The following is a 15,136-nucleotide window of genomic DNA, read 5'->3' as shown; positions in this document are numbered from 1 at the left end:
ATTTTTGATATCACCCCACAAGTTCTCGATTGGATTAAGGTCCGGGGATTGGGCTGGCCACTCCATAACATTAATTTTGTTGGTTTGGAACCAACACTTTGCTCGTTTACTAGTGTGTTTGGGGTCATTGTCTTGTTGAAACAACCATTTCAAGGGCATGTCCTCTTCAGCATAAGGCAACATGACCTCTTCAAGTATTTTGACATATGCAAACTGATCCATGATCCCTGGTATGCGATAAATAGGCCCAACACCATAGTAGGAGAAACATGCCCATATCATGATGCTTGCACCACCATGCTTCACTGTCTTCACTGTGTACTGTGGCTTGAATTCAGAGTTTGGGGGCCGTCTCACAAACTGTCTGTGGCCCTTGGACCCAAAAAGAACAATTTTACTCTCATCAGTCCACAAAATGTTCCTCCATTTCTCTTTAGGCCAGTTGATGTGTTCTTTGGCAAATTGTAACCTCTTCTGCACGTACCTTTTTTTTAACAGAGGGACTTTGCGGGGGATTCTTGAAAATAGATTAGCTTCACACAGACGTCTTCTAACTGTCACAGTACTTACAGGTAACTCCAGACTGTCTTTGATCATCCTGGAGCTGATCATTGGCTGGGCCTTTGCCATTCTGGTTATTCTTCGATCCATTTTGATCCCAATTGCACAGCCTTAAGAGCGTGCATATCATGAATGCTGGGTCTTGTTTGCTTTCTGAGAATCTACTGCACCTACTGGTAACTTGTTTGCCATGTAGCAATAAAAAATATACTAAAAACCTGGATTATTCTGGTTAGTCACATTGTACTGCTATTATTTTGAACAATACTGTAAATGTCGGAGAGTAATTTTGTAGGAGCAAAGAAGGTCACATGTAGTAGTTCAAGCGGTTAGAACTGCAGCAGAGATGCTGCTTTGGTAACATCCTCAGGGGTCCAGAAACTGCTCTTCTCCTGAGGCCTCAGTCAACTCAGCCCTATTTTAAATATGCAAACCTTTGTATTTGCACCTTTTTATCACTTTAGTGTTTTTTACACGTTTTAATATTTTCCAGACACCTGTGCACATTGTTGGCCAAGTGTTTCAACCGGCACAAGGCTGACATGTCAGTTTGCTCTTTATCCTCATCAGCAGTTAAATGCCTCTGCACAAGTGTGTCATTCTTAAAGTTTAGCCACTATATTTAATATTTATTTCATGTGTTGCAATTATTTAAATATTGTGTATTGTTGAAAAATGCTGCTTTGTACTAAAAGTTGGAGTTGTATATTCCAAAAATTAGCTCAAGCTTTTTACCAGGCAAAATCTGTTAGTATACTTACCTTGAATTTATGGACACTAGTACAGTTAAAAGGTGATTTTTTTTTTTTTTTTTTATGTACCAGGAGTTGTTTTATATTCTGTATCTGTGTAACGAGTAGTTTGTTTCCTGACTTGTCCACTGAGGCTGGTGAAAGTTTTAACCACAGAATTTTCATTCTCAATTGTCTTTGCATTCCAGCGACGCATTCCGTCCATAACTTAGCGGTCCAACCTAACCTGGGTGGTGCAGCTTTCAGCTTCATTCTCTTGAAATGAGCTAAAAACGCAGTTGCAAGCATATTGGATATAACCTGACCAAAACGTCAGTATTCTACATAGACTAGTTGAAATCTATTCTTCCCTGTTACTGTTCTTAATACAGTCAACTGTTGCACTTTTGCTTTGGAATAAAACAAAGTTATTGGTAAAATTGAAACCATATGGATGATTTATTTCAATAAAATACAATGAAGAGGTACATTTAATTTATTAATACCTAATTCTCTGCTGCTGATTCTTGTTTTATCAAGAAAACACTTCATTGAAATGTTCTGTACATCAGTACAAGGGCTTCTCAGAGAGCAGGACCGAAGGCCTCACATTGCCATAAATCACTGACTGAATGTCTTGTAACATTTTCTTTACTGCAGTATGTACAGGATGAGGCCTTGCATGTGAGGACCGATCAAGAGTGAAGACACACTGTGCTTACAAGTAAATATTTTCTATGCCCACTGTCCATTAACGGAAGTCCTACTCGGATTGAGTGTTGACAGAAAACAGAAAAAATAAATCACATCATGTACTTGAAAGAGAGAGAGGAGTGCCCAAGGCTCAGTTTTATACAAATGCTGGAAAGAAGAACACAAAAGATGGAGTTGCCAGGAGTGTACAGCCACTGAAGATACAACACAGTCGGCAGCGCTGTCTGCTGTTAGATCCACAGCTGCACCTGGCTCTCCACCTCTATGGTCAGGGACCAGTGAGCACCCCTTCACCCTGGACAAAGTAACGGGTTGGCACTGTTTGTTCTTAATGCCCCCTTTTTGTGCATGAACTGTGTGTGTGTGTGTATCTAAGTGTCTGGTTCCTAATAGAGGAGGAGCTGAAGATGCCGACCTCTATGGGGCCTGAGCCGGCGTGGCGGGCTCTCTGTGATGTATGGAAACCACACCAGAAGACTTGAATTTGGGAAGATGGAGGCCAAATTTGTTTTCCACTCCAGCAAAGGTAGCTGCAGCCAGGCGGTAGCCTCCAATGTGGTCCGCATTGATGGGAGGAAGCTCAGAGATGCGAGACTTGGGTGTGGGTTCTGATCCTGCTGGACGACTGCAAAGAGAAAGACAAGAGTGATCGTTCCTCAACCTAATGACATTTTTGATATAGAGAGGGGAAAATGCCTTTCATATTTACACTTGAGTCCTTTCAGTTTACTGTGACATAGCCAGGATGATTTCGGATAGGTCAGTAGTGAATCCAGATGCATGGCAAACCATTAAGGCACATTTCATGACACTGCTGCTGTTTATCCAATTATTAGGTCTTAATTGATAAACCCTAGATATGAGCGGCAGAGTGATACAGGTATGACAACAGGTCTTACCAGCAATATTTTTAAACAATGTGAAATGAAATAAAATGGCAAGAGCCATCAAGAGACACCTGAAGAGTTGTATTTCCTCTTTCTCTAAAGCCAAGTGTTCTGTATTTCCACACTGGCCTCCCTGTCTCAACTGTCTTAAGTTAGTAAAAAAAAACAAAAAACAAACCCAACTTTTAACCAAAAGACTGAACTTACTGTCCTCCAAAGTCAACGTAGAACCACCGCTGTAGAAGCTCGTAAGTCACCAGTGTCACACCAAACTGAGGAGAAGACCGGCACATACGAGCTGGAGAAAAGGGAGACATGCAATTCAGTGTGGTTTTAGTGCAACAACAACCGGAGCCACACTGTGTATGCATGCAGGAGTACACAGACACACACCTCCAGCTCCCTTCCACAAAGCCCTGAACCCCTCCTCTCTCAAAATCTTCCAGAAGCAATCGATCACTCCTGAGTAAGTGGTCTGTCCTGCTCTCGCTGCCACTTGCAGACGTGTCTTGATAACATCAGCAGGCGTCACCAGAGAGGCCGCAGGAATACCTGGGAAACAGTCGTACAGATGTCAGGCGTGATGCTGTTAGGTCAAACTTGTGTAAAGCGTGGTCTCTGTGACTGGGAAAGAAACAAGTCTGTAATCATAACCAGTAGCTTGTTTATTAGCATGCCTTTATTTTTCTTGATTGGCACGCATCTCTCATTCAGTACTTCAAATACTTCAAATACAGGGGATTCGTTGGATCGTGTTATGAATAAGTGCTGACTGACTGATTCTGCTGTTCATCGTCATAATCTGAGGATACCTGCAATTGCTCCAGCTGTGAGAAGCTGCAGAGGTCCCAACCTGCCATGCTCATCAGCAAAGCAGGTCTTGGTGTGGGCATACACAGGGAAATAGATGCCTGAGAAGGGGATGTCTCTCAGGAAGCAAGCTTTAGCACCCTAGATACACAAAGAACAGTCAGATGTATGAGACTGTGTGCTCGAGAGCAGACTCAAAGAGTGAGGCAAAGAGAGAGGGTGCCAATGAATTAAATGGGAGACTGTTTAATACACCTTACCTTGTAGAGGCCGAAGAAGCCCAGGTCACGGACCACGCTGAGCGCGCTGACTCGAGGTCCAGTGGTGATCTCACCTGCCACCTGCAGGCGAATCTTCACAATCTCCAGAGGGTTGGTAAAGATCACCTGAGAGGCTCCAGCCTGGATAAACAAGGAGAAGAACAACTTTTCACACACTTCTTAAACAAAGAAATCACTGCCTCTGCATCTCGCATGAACACAGCTGAGGGGTAGGAAATTACTAATAACTCTGCAGACAAGTTAGTACAACAAATACAGCAGACAGACTGCATGCACAAGTTACTTTTTGTGGCCTTAGCAACCAGGAAGGAACACATCCTTGAGTAGCTGACTGTGCGTTTTCTTATCTGGTATTTACCTATACATCCATAACAGATAGGATGGATATTAAAAGTATTTGGACCCAGTACTTACACAGCTACCAGCCAGAATCTCAGCAAATAAAGGAATTGTGTCGTCTTTCTCAGTGAACTTGTCTCTTACAAAGTCATTCACCTGTGGGACAGAAACACGTAAGCTTGGGGATAAAGACAACCCATCAGTTCGTCCAGTAATTTTTAATTTGACATTGTTTTAAGCTTATGGCATTGCTGTATTTTAACATCTGAGAATCCATTTTCCAACATGCAGCCATCCACCAATGCAACAAGTGTGTATGCAAAGTGAATATGAAGTGGAGGAGGAGTATGCTTTGTGTACGTGCACAAAGAGACTTACTGTGAGTTTAATAGCCTTCTCAGGTGCCACACCTATAAGCTGAGGAACCAGACCTGTGGGGCATCATGGGGGATTGAGTGAGACACTCATTTCATTAGTAATACTGGGCAAACAGGAGCAAGAGACGGGAAACCAAAAGGAGGTAAGAAAGTTAAAAATAAGACATGAAGTCAAGAACCTGGAGGTGGAGACCGACAGAGATGGACAGAGCTTTCACTAATGACGTGAAAGATGAGAACACGGACGCACACACAATAGTGGAACACAAAAGGGGTTTCTTGTTGGATGCAACACAGCCCAAAACGAAGAGAAATTAGAAAAGTGAAAGGTGCATGCTACTAGGACCAAAATATATGACTGGGTCGGTTCTCGGGTTTTCTGTTTTTGGTATTTGAATATTTGAAACAGCAGGAAATTTCAATGCTGATGCAGCCTGAGTCCGAAGATGAAGAAGAGAGACGACACAATGGAGACAGCTTGGGCCGCTGGTACTCGCATCTCTGAAAACGTTGGAGCAAACTCCCAAACAGGCATTACTCAAGACTGACCAGATATTCTAAATCTAAATGGTGACTTTCTTGCCTGAAAAATATCAAAACTTAAGTGGCGTAAGACCAATGCTGGAAGGAAAGTCACAGATTCAACTGTGAGACGGAGACAGTTTACAAAGCGCAACACCGTAGAGCGGTATTACAAAAATATTCAACAGCTTCATGCTTAGACACATTTTTTCTAAATTGTGTTGTGGTATAACCAGCAGGAGACCAGTGATGTGTGACCGGATTATGGTGACGCTACTTAAAAGAGTGAATATTTCTGTACTCTTTGTCTGGGGTTGCACTTTGTAAACACTCCCTGAGCGCTTGTTCATCGCTGGAGGTTTGAATGAGCGAAGCCCCGAGGAATGTAGTGATAACGTTCTCCATGTCTGAATAACAGAACGGCACCACTTTAACAGATCGCAGCCGAGAACGGAGACGGAAGCGTTCACCTCTGTAGAAGCCAAAGAAGCCCTCGTAGCGAAGCACCTTCTTAGCGCAGTCAAAGCTGTTCTTGTACATCAGCTCTCCCACAAAGGATCCCGTGGACCTCTGGTTCTGCATACGAGTCTTCACCAAGTCGATGGGGTACACTGCTGTAGCTCCAACAGCTAAGCAAACACACATTCTAATTAAATACTGCCCATCACAATAAAATCTAACAGATGCAGCTGTGGGTCCATGAGACAGCAATCTGTCCCGGGCCACAGGATAACTTACCTCCAGCAATGGAGCCCAGGGTAAACCTGTAGGCTGACTCTGCAACTTGAAGCCACACAGGCCTGGAACCGTCCCCATGAGCCTGATTGGAAAAAAGAACATGAGAGACCATGATACATTTATGTAGCTTATGTCTCTGTAAATAGCTGATGACTATACTGTGCAATACCCTTCAGAGTGTCAAAGACGACACCTATTTATGAATAAGGATTTCTACCTGTTTTTGGCTTTCAACCAGGTGGTAGGGCAGAGACCCCTCCTCTAACGGAGATATCCGCTCGATGTCAGAGAGATTCAGGCGCCTGATAAGCAGATGTAATTTTAATAATATCACTGTCATTAACTAATTATCAATAAAGTACAGGTATTTAAAATGAATTCAGGGATTTGGGCCTGACAGCATCTAGCACAGACTTCAACTGAAAGTCGGGGAGAGTGTTTACCCAGAGGGGGAGTGCAGGCCTGATAAGTGGTACAGGATGTCAATTTCCATGGGAGTGATCTGACCAAACTTGTTAGCAGCATGAACAAACTCTTCTGCAGAGAGAGATGAGATAGAATTAAACTTTTATAACAACACAGACGTTCCTGACTAGGGTTGCAGCGGTATCTCAGTTTCATGGTGTACCATGGTATGAAAACTGATGATTATCACACCATGCACATTTGCTTATTACCAGTACTGAAGTGAAAAAGAAAAAAAAAAATCCAATGTGTGCACACTTCCTTTCCTCCCTGACTGCCTATCAGACTCTACCACTGGTGCCACATGTACATATACAGCGGAGAAAACGGCAGAGAGAAGCGAGGCTGACATCACAAACCTCCATCCAAATGCACTATTGAAATAATTTTCCACATCCCGGCTCCTGGCTAAATCTGCGTGTTTGTCCGTTCGCTAACCTCTGACATAAACAGACACACTAATCCTGATGTGACCCCATAAAACACCACACACTCAGACTTCCCTGGCTCCAGGGGCCGACACAGGCTGTGTGTGTGTGTGCAAGTGAAGGTACAGCCAGGATTGGTCTTGCTGCACGGTTGGACACCTACAGTAAATTGGCATCTGTTCTGATAACTGCTTAGAACTTTGTGATGGGATTTCTCACTAAAGCAAAGATACAACATCACAGCACTGTCTCCATCTGTGCACCTTTGGTCACGAGCGTGTCGTTCCGCTTGCCAGCCAGTGTGCTGTAGATCTTGCGGATCAGCTCCATGTTGTTCAGGAGGGAGTTGAAGGCATTGAAGTAAGAGAAGCTGACCATGTGAGAGGTGCCGCCCCCTGCAGCCTGGAAGAGGGAAGGCAGAGCCAAGTTTCATTTGTAGTCAGGTACTGCATTGACTACAAATAAGATTTTGGTAATTTATGTTAAACTCTTAATGAGAAAGCCATTATTTACAGTTGAAAATATTCTTCAGTAGTTCCTTGTGTAAACTTAAACTGCTCTATTTGTTTTTCTTTACTTATCTTAAGGGCCAAGCGGTACATTTAATGTGCCTGTCATATCAAAATATCAGTTTAGTTCTTCTTCAAAAGAAATCTATTGTACACAAAATCAGTTCCTACAGACCAAATCTTAGCAGGATCTTTGCCTTTATGTGACAGGAATCTGAGGTAGACCAGGAGGAGACTTCAGCGTTAACTGCCAAGGTTTGCCCCCTCAATAAATGTCAGATTATAGTGGGAATGTATAAAACACCAATCATTAGAGAACACTGAAGAGCCTGGGCAGAGATTCAAATCTTATTAAAACTAGAAACGCATCAAGCTGAACAAAACCAGCCCTTTAAGGTGAATAATCCCAGATGCAAAGTGGATGAAGATGCACCTCTGCTGAGTGTCACATTGCTCTAACATGTTGCTGTTGTCACAGGTCAGTGGATTATACGTCTATTTTCCTGTGACCAAAACATAAGTATGTTTTTCATATTTGTGAGCGAAGGATTATTAACATATGCGAAGTAACATATGTTGGTACTTCCAAAAGTGGGAGGTGACGCAGCCTAGAAAAGAGTGAAATGAGAACAGCCAGGGCTGAGGAAATGTGAGAACAACACTCATCCTCCTGTCAGTCAGCCATGAATATTCTCTGTGGCCATAGTTTCAAATGATACAAATCACTATGCCATCACTATGCTCTCCATGCGCGCACACACACACACACACACACTCACACACTCACTGAAACAAGGTTCTCCTCCACAAAAGGTGTGAGCATGTGGTGTCTGATGGTGGCCATAATATCACTGAAGTCCAAGGCCGAGATGACACCATTCTTCTCTTTGTCCTTCTGGGCAAACGCCTGGCGTGCATGCTCCAACTGCAGCTCCTAAAACAGCACAACATGACAAGGCTGAGTGTAAATATAGCCCAAGTGAACCTGTGTGTGTGCGTGTTGGTGATAGAAACAACTCAGACTGATTAGTGTGTGCACGAGATCAGTATACCTGTAGGAACTGGGTGAACTCAAGGTAGTTGAGGTGTTTCTTGCGGTCGCGCCCAAAGTGCAGATAGATGAAGTCACAGTCCCAGTTGAAAGGAATGTGGTGGTGCACTGTGGTCTGGCTGAAGATGTCTTGCACATTCTCTGCAGCACAAACAATATTAAAAAAGAGTCAGTCAATTTACAAGACAAATTTCATAAACAATAGCTAAGCCATTTCAATCCATCCATACATCTTCATCCGAGACCGGGTCACAGGGGCAATAGTCTGAGCAGAGCCTCCCAGACTTCCCTCTCCCCACACACCTCCTCTAGCTCCTCAGGAGGAACCCCAAGGCGTTCCCAAGCCAGCCGGGACAACGTGTCCTGAGTCTGCCCCGAGGCCTTCTCCTGGAGGGACATGCCTGGAATACGTCCCCAGGGAGGTGTCCAGTGGGCATCCTAAACAGGTGCCCAAGCCACCTCAACTGGTTCCGCTCAACGTGGAGGAGCAGCAGCTCTACTCTGAGCTCCTCACCGTGCACCCTATCCCTAAGGGTGCGCCCAGCCACTCTCCGGAGGAAACTCATTTCTGCCGCTTGTATCCGCAATCTCATTCTTTCGGTCATGATCCAAAGTTCATGGCCATAGGTGAGGGTAGGAATGTAGATTGACTGGTAAATTGAGAGCTTCACCTTACGACTCAGCTCCTCCTTCACCACAACGGACCAGTACAGAGACCGCATTACTGTGGATGCTACACCGATCCATCTGTCAACCTGGCACTCCATTTTTCCCCACCTCTATAATGAGGAGACAAGAGAGAGAGAAATGGGGCTAACATTTGTGGAATGAGATTGAGAGTGAGCAAGAAAGACAGAGAAGTGCACAAAAAAAGCAAGTTACCTTTTTCCGATTGAGAACCAAGGCCTCGGATTTGGAGGTGCCAATTCTCATCTCCGCCGCTTCACACTCGGCTGCACACCCCTCCCGTGCACGCTGTAGTGAACTGCTGAAGCCAACAGAACCACATCATCTGCAAAGAGCAGAGACGAGATTCTGCGGCCACCAAAACAGACACCCTCCGTTCCCTGGCTACGCCTAGAAATTCTGTCCATAAAAATAATGAACAGAATCGGTAACAAAGGGCAGCACACACCGGAAACAGGTCTGACTTACTGCCGGCAATGCGAACCAAGCTTGTACTCCAGTCATACAGGGAACAGACAGCCCATAACAATGAGCCCCGCACCCCATAATCCCAAAGTACCTCCCACAGGATGCCACGAGGGGCACAGTCAAATGCCTTCTCCAGATCCACAAAACACATATAGACTGGTTGGACAAACTCCCATGAACCCTCCAACACCCTAGTGAGAGTATAGAGCTGGCCCAGTGTTCCATGGCTGGGGCGAAAACCGCATTGTTCCTCCTGAATCCGTGGTTCGACTAACAGCCTTATTCTCCTCTCCAGTACCCTTTTTCAGTCAAACAACATAAAGCTGTTTGTATGTGTGTGACATAAGGTAAGTACACACACAATGCATGAGAGCAATTATCTAAGCCCATCCATGTGTAATGGCCAAGGAATAATCTGGTTAACAATGTCACATCAGGAAACTTTTTCTCCGCAATGCACCACAGGAAAACGTAAACTGCTCAGATGATGCTCAAATTCATCAAGAACTAAAGGATTTCCTCCAAAACGTTTTTCCTGAAAATGTTCTATGCAGTGTTTTACATTTTATTAACTTTTTTTAAATTCAGTGAAGTCATGTCTACTGAATTCAAAGCTCATGCAAAAACAAGGAAAACACAACAGCACCGTACCGAAGGAGACGTCCCCAGTTCCAGTCTTATCAAACAGCTGGAAGGCTACGATGAAGAGAGCGTCTGGTGCACACAACACCGACTCGAAAGCGAGGAACTCTGGGAATGAGATCAGCCTGCCATTGTGGGTGTTCATGGAGCAGAAACAAACAAATACACAAACATTTTAGAATCTGTATTTCATAAAAGGATCAATTCACTAAAGTCACACTAGCAACAATCCTTTTCTCTGTTTCCTTTTATCAATCCTAAGACAATAAAAAGCTTTCTGAACAGATCCAAACACTCCAGTCACATGGTTAGATCATGTGTGTGTGTAATCTGTGTGTGTAATCCGATGGCTGGGTCAATGGGAGTCTAATTTTATCCGTAAGTGGACATAATGGTAGGTACTGATCAGATATGGCTCAATAAACTGTCAGTTAGTGGTGATAAGCTGTGACCATGTGTGTGTCTACGCACACTGTTTCTGTCGGTACGTACCCGTCCTTGGTGGTGTCAGCCACAGCAGCGACGAGTTGTATAGTTTTGGGGTTGTGGTGGATCTGTGTTTGCAGGCCTAGATACCTCTGGACAAAGTCTCCTGGGGTCATGAACCTCTCTCCATCCTTGTCCACTACACTAGCATACTGCAGGGAGGAACAGAAAACTACATAAGTGTTAAAACCGAATGCCTCACTGTTACCAACTTCTCTTCTGTTAACCCTAAATTAACTAAACCAACAGTGACTTTAACAATTTAAATACAACTAGTGTTCCTAGTATTAGTATTCCTAACACGCAGACACAAAGAACCAGGTGATTTATCCACTTGACAGAGCACACAGTGCTTGGGCAACTCCAGTTATCTCTAACTTATTTGCAACATTTACACAACCACGTTAACTCAACAATATTAAAATGTGAAAATCATAAAACATTATACTTACTACACTACACTGATACCTCCTTTCAGTGCTAATTATTAAGAACAGTTCTGAAATTTAATGGTAAAGATAGGATTATTTTGAGGACAGTGACTCAAAAAAAACATCACCTGGTCTTTAACTTAACTCTGCTGGTGATTCAGGCTTCACCTGAACAACCAAGGTCATCAATTTTACAGTTGTGGCAAGACGTCAGAATTACACTGAACAAACAGACATCAGCGCCCTCATGTTTCTGGCTTGAGCTTATAAGTTATTTGATCTATGTGTACAGACAACTACTGACCAGCACGACTATAACACAGTGGGTCAGACTCACTATATAGAAGACAGGTGAGGAAGGTTAAGGTAAAGCAGGTCACTTATGACATCTCACCGTCAGGCACAGACTGACTCAAAACGGTTTTTAGATGTAACATGAGAACAGTGCGAGTGACACAGCGTTCTGTGATCCATTCAGTACATGAACATGCAGGTCCTTACTTGTAGTGTAGTGAAGACAGTGCAGTTAAACTGGGACTTTAACCCTTTACCTTCACATTAAAAGTCTGATGCTCATACTGATAGATCGACTCAGGCTCTGAATGCCAACACTGTAAATGAACTGTATAGGACTTTTCTATGCATTTAGGCGCACTCAAAGTGCTTTCACACTCTTCGTCCATTTGCACTCACAAACACTTGCACACTGGTGGACAGTGTCTGGGATCAACTTGGGGTTCAGCGTCTTGCTCAAAGACACGTGGACTATAGAAGCCAGGAATCAAACCACCAACCCTCCGGTTAGGTGACAACCCGCTCCACATCCCATCATTATTCTCAAAGCAGAATGATGTTAAACACTTCTCTTTCAGTACTGAACCAGAACAATCACTCCATTCTCAGTAGCTGTGTTGGACCATTGACTGTGGATAATGCTGCAATTTAAACCCCATGACACAACCTTACAAGCTCATTTACCAGAATAAAAACAGGCTGGAGTGAGGTGTTTGCTACACACAGGCCTGTCTCAAACACATCTGTAATGACAGGCAAACATATTAATTGACACATCCTTAAGATGTGAGAATGGCTTTGTCAAGATGAAGTCTGTGCACACCTTACCTTCTGGAAAATTACTTTAAGCTCACTGGGGTCCCCACGTTTGGTAGATTGCACCTAGAACAATTCACAATAAATTAACATTGACATGTTTCACAGTTACAAAAAAGCTGCTGATTAAATAAAGTTTTTGTGCTGCGCACTAGACATAACACGAAGCAGAAGAAGCGAGCTGCTTTGGGTTAATGTCAAACAGCTGTGAAGGAGAAACAACCGCTGCGACAGGAACAGCACACAATCAGAGAGAACCGAGTAACGCTAACTTGCCTCCTGGCATATAATCAAGTTAGGAAACAAACTTAACAAGCAGCCAAATCTCAACACAAGACCAACTAATGTTACAGCTGTGTAGCCAGCTAGCAAGCATATGGGGAGGACACAACCCGTAGCGGTGACAGGTTAAGCTTTACATCGGCAAAATGCGAGAAGACGAGAGCAAACCGACAAGAGTGAACTGTTCTGAAAACCGGGGTTAGTAAGTCGATGTAGTTTTTAGTAGACCGATAGCTGTTTAGCATTATCTCGCTAACTTCGAGGTTGTAGATGTCTCATCAAGGCCAGCACCGCAGGGCGGCAGCTAGCCCAGTAATGCTACAGCCTCTCAGTACGCAACATCCGTGACACCCTGCCCGGACCGCTCCGCAAAGTCTAGCTTTGACCATTCCTAGAGTAGAAAATTAACAGCAAACATGTTCGTATGATAAAGTAGAGTTTTGAAAATCGCTAAGAAAGCGATGCTGAAGTCACCTTGACCGCCATGCTCGCGTGACGTCACGTAGAGTAACGAGGCGTAAGGCGACCAGAGTACGTCCTCAGACGGTACAAACTAGTGATGTGAAAATGAAAACTATACCGCCTTTCAGTAAAACATGGACCACCATAAGACCAGCAAAAGAGAGAGTAAATATCAGAGGTTTTATTTTGAGGGAGGAACTGTATCACGTACCCGTGAGCATACACACCCCGACTCGGATCTGCTTTGGTGTAAATTTACAGATTCACAGATAATTTCGAATAAAACGTGCGACTTCTTGGTTGTGTCGTCTTGTTGCTCGACGTGGGGTAGATGGAAGGCGGTCAAAACAACGGGAAAATCCAACCTGGAGCAGGAACAAATTAAAGGAACATAGCGTGGATTTAGTTGACATAAGCTACAGTAGCAGTGGTGGAAGAAGAAGAGTAAACTCAAATTGTTTACTTAGGCTAAAAGTAGCAATACCACAGTGTAAAATCATCTTTTACAAGCAGAGGTCTTACATTCAAAATGCTAGTTAAGTAAGAACTTTTAAAAATTCTTAAGGTACCAAAAGTAAAAGTCTAAAAGCCTACGTTTTTTAATTAATCTGATTCTGAAAAGTAACAAGTCATTAAAGTTATCAAATAAATGTGAAGATTATAGTATTTGCCTCTTAAATGTAAGTCAAAGTATGAAGTAGCAGAAGCTGAAAATACTGAAGTACACATACCTCAAAATTATACTTTTGTATAGTATTTGAGTGAACATAGTAACTTAGGTACTTTCCACCACTGAAAAGTCACCTTTGGAGAACAAATAGGTGGGCTGGAACAAAATTGTTGTATGCAATCATTAATGTGAAAAGGCATTGTTCCTGGAAGATATTCTGACATGCCACGGTTGGAAAAGCGCAGGTGCAAATAATAAAGTAAGAATGTGACTTTCATTTTGCTGTTGCTGTGTCCGGGCCCCTATTATTTTTCATCACAGTTCACCATCGCGCTGCCATTACTTGTTGAGACACTCAAATAGCTACAACAGTAGCACCTGTGGTTTTCCAATATGGAAAATGTCTAATGTGAAAACTGCCTATTGTATCAATGGATTTTTTTTTACTTCCGTCTTTACTCACTTTGTTCCAACATCCAGTAGATGTAGTAACTGTTTAATTTTGTGCTCAGGCATGTTTTCATTTTGTATTTATTTTGTACTAGTGAATGGGAGCTTATCTCACTGACCTTGGTTAGGTGTCCCTATAGAGATATCAGCAGAGCTTGTTGTCACTGATAAGCAGAGACAACAAGCTCTGTGGCACTACAGCACTGTGTTATGTAACTTTGTTTAAAAGTCATGGTAAAGCTATAAGAGCTAATGAACTGCATAGGTGTTCAGGGGTATGTTTGGTCTCACACCGGGGATTAGGCTGAATTTGGAGTTTGAAGACCCTCACCGGGCTTAAAAGTCTCAAGACTTTACTCATTAACCTAACATAATTATGTTTAAATAATTTCAGATTCATTTAAAAGTGTTTTTGTTTTCAGTCTGCTTCAGAACTTTCCAGACTTCACTTACCATGCACTTTCATTATTTTTTTCTTTCTTTTTTAACCTTTATTTGGCCAAGGAAGTGATGGCCATACCAGGCCCCATGAAGCTTTGAACCCTTTTGGACCATTGTATTGAAAATTGGTTCACTACTCGAACTTCATTCATTGAGCACGTGGGTGACATCTGCTGGCGCAGTGGTTGTTGTGCAGCCTTGCAGAGGTGACACTGATGCACCTTGCGTGTGCATGAGTTTTGTTTTAATGATGAGTTTTGTTGTAATGTGGAAATTACCTACATAAAGCTGAAATCTAACTTCATTTTACGTGTCTGTTTTTCTTCCTTGCCTTATAAAGTATCTGAAATGAAATGTTACACACTGGACAGAGTAAATATGTACAGGGTTCAATGAGGCTGTGGATGTAATTAATGTTCTGACAATATAATATAATACATTATGTGTTCTGATTGTGCTTGGTGTACACTGGGTGTGTTTGTTTGACTCGGGCATTCCGGGCTGTCGGCCCTAACTTTTCAGGCCCAATTACAGCTCTACTCCACAGTGGATGGTTTTAGACGATTTCGCTTTTTTGAGACAACTTCCCCCGCT

At 43.1% G+C, this 15,136-nt stretch overlaps 1 protein-coding gene across 2 annotated transcripts; it reads right to left on the bottom strand.

Moving 5' to 3' along the window:
• Positions 1–780: 780 nt before the first annotated feature.
• LOC109969345 (calcium-binding mitochondrial carrier protein Aralar1-like) lies at positions 781–13,811 on the bottom strand. Of its 2 annotated transcripts, XM_020616166.1 has the most exons (19): positions 13,713–13,811; positions 13,193–13,346; positions 12,250–12,303; positions 10,703–10,848; positions 10,220–10,335; positions 8,415–8,554; positions 8,150–8,296; positions 7,117–7,255; positions 6,404–6,497; positions 6,178–6,262; positions 5,961–6,042; positions 5,693–5,851; positions 4,702–4,754; positions 4,399–4,479; positions 3,964–4,104; positions 3,706–3,844; positions 3,287–3,445; positions 3,101–3,191; positions 781–2,631 (listed from the first exon to the last, which is right to left on the bottom strand). In XM_020616166.1, exons 1-19 carry the CDS (start codon positions 13,748–13,750, stop codon positions 2,424–2,426), a joined length of 2,226 nt encoding a protein of 741 aa, XP_020471822.1. In that variant the 5' UTR covers positions 13,751–13,811; the 3' UTR covers positions 781–2,423. The 2 variants fall into 2 exon arrangements, with proteins under 2 accessions (XP_020471822.1, XP_020471823.1); XM_020616167.1 differs by lacking the exons at positions 13,193–13,346; positions 13,713–13,811 and adding an exon at positions 12,994–13,100.
• Positions 13,812–15,136: the final 1,325 nt, after the last annotated feature.

The sequence above is a fragment of the Monopterus albus genome, unplaced genomic scaffold (genome assembly GCF_001952655.1).
Source record: "Monopterus albus unplaced genomic scaffold, M_albus_1.0 scaffold172.1, whole genome shotgun sequence".
NCBI lineage: Eukaryota > Metazoa > Chordata > Actinopteri > Synbranchiformes > Synbranchidae > Monopterus > Monopterus albus.
Note: the sequence above shows the minus strand (reverse complement) of the source record. Positions and strands in the feature narration are given on the sequence as shown.

What these genes read in the sequence shown, in the direction of transcription:
- LOC109969345 (XM_020616166.1), bottom strand. Translation starts at nt 13,750, where the DNA reads ATGTTCACTCAAATACTATACAAAAGTATAATTTTGAG. An exon ending in TTAAAGTAATTTTCCAGAAG is followed by an intron (nt 10,849 to 12,249) that starts GTAAGGTGTGCA and finishes TCCTCCCTGCAG; the next exon opens with TATGCTAGTGTAGTGGACAA. An exon ending in TGGTTGAAAGCCAAAAACAG is followed by an intron (nt 6,043 to 6,177) that starts GTAGAAATCCTT and finishes TTTTCCAATCAG; the next exon opens with GCTCATGGGGACGGTTCCAG.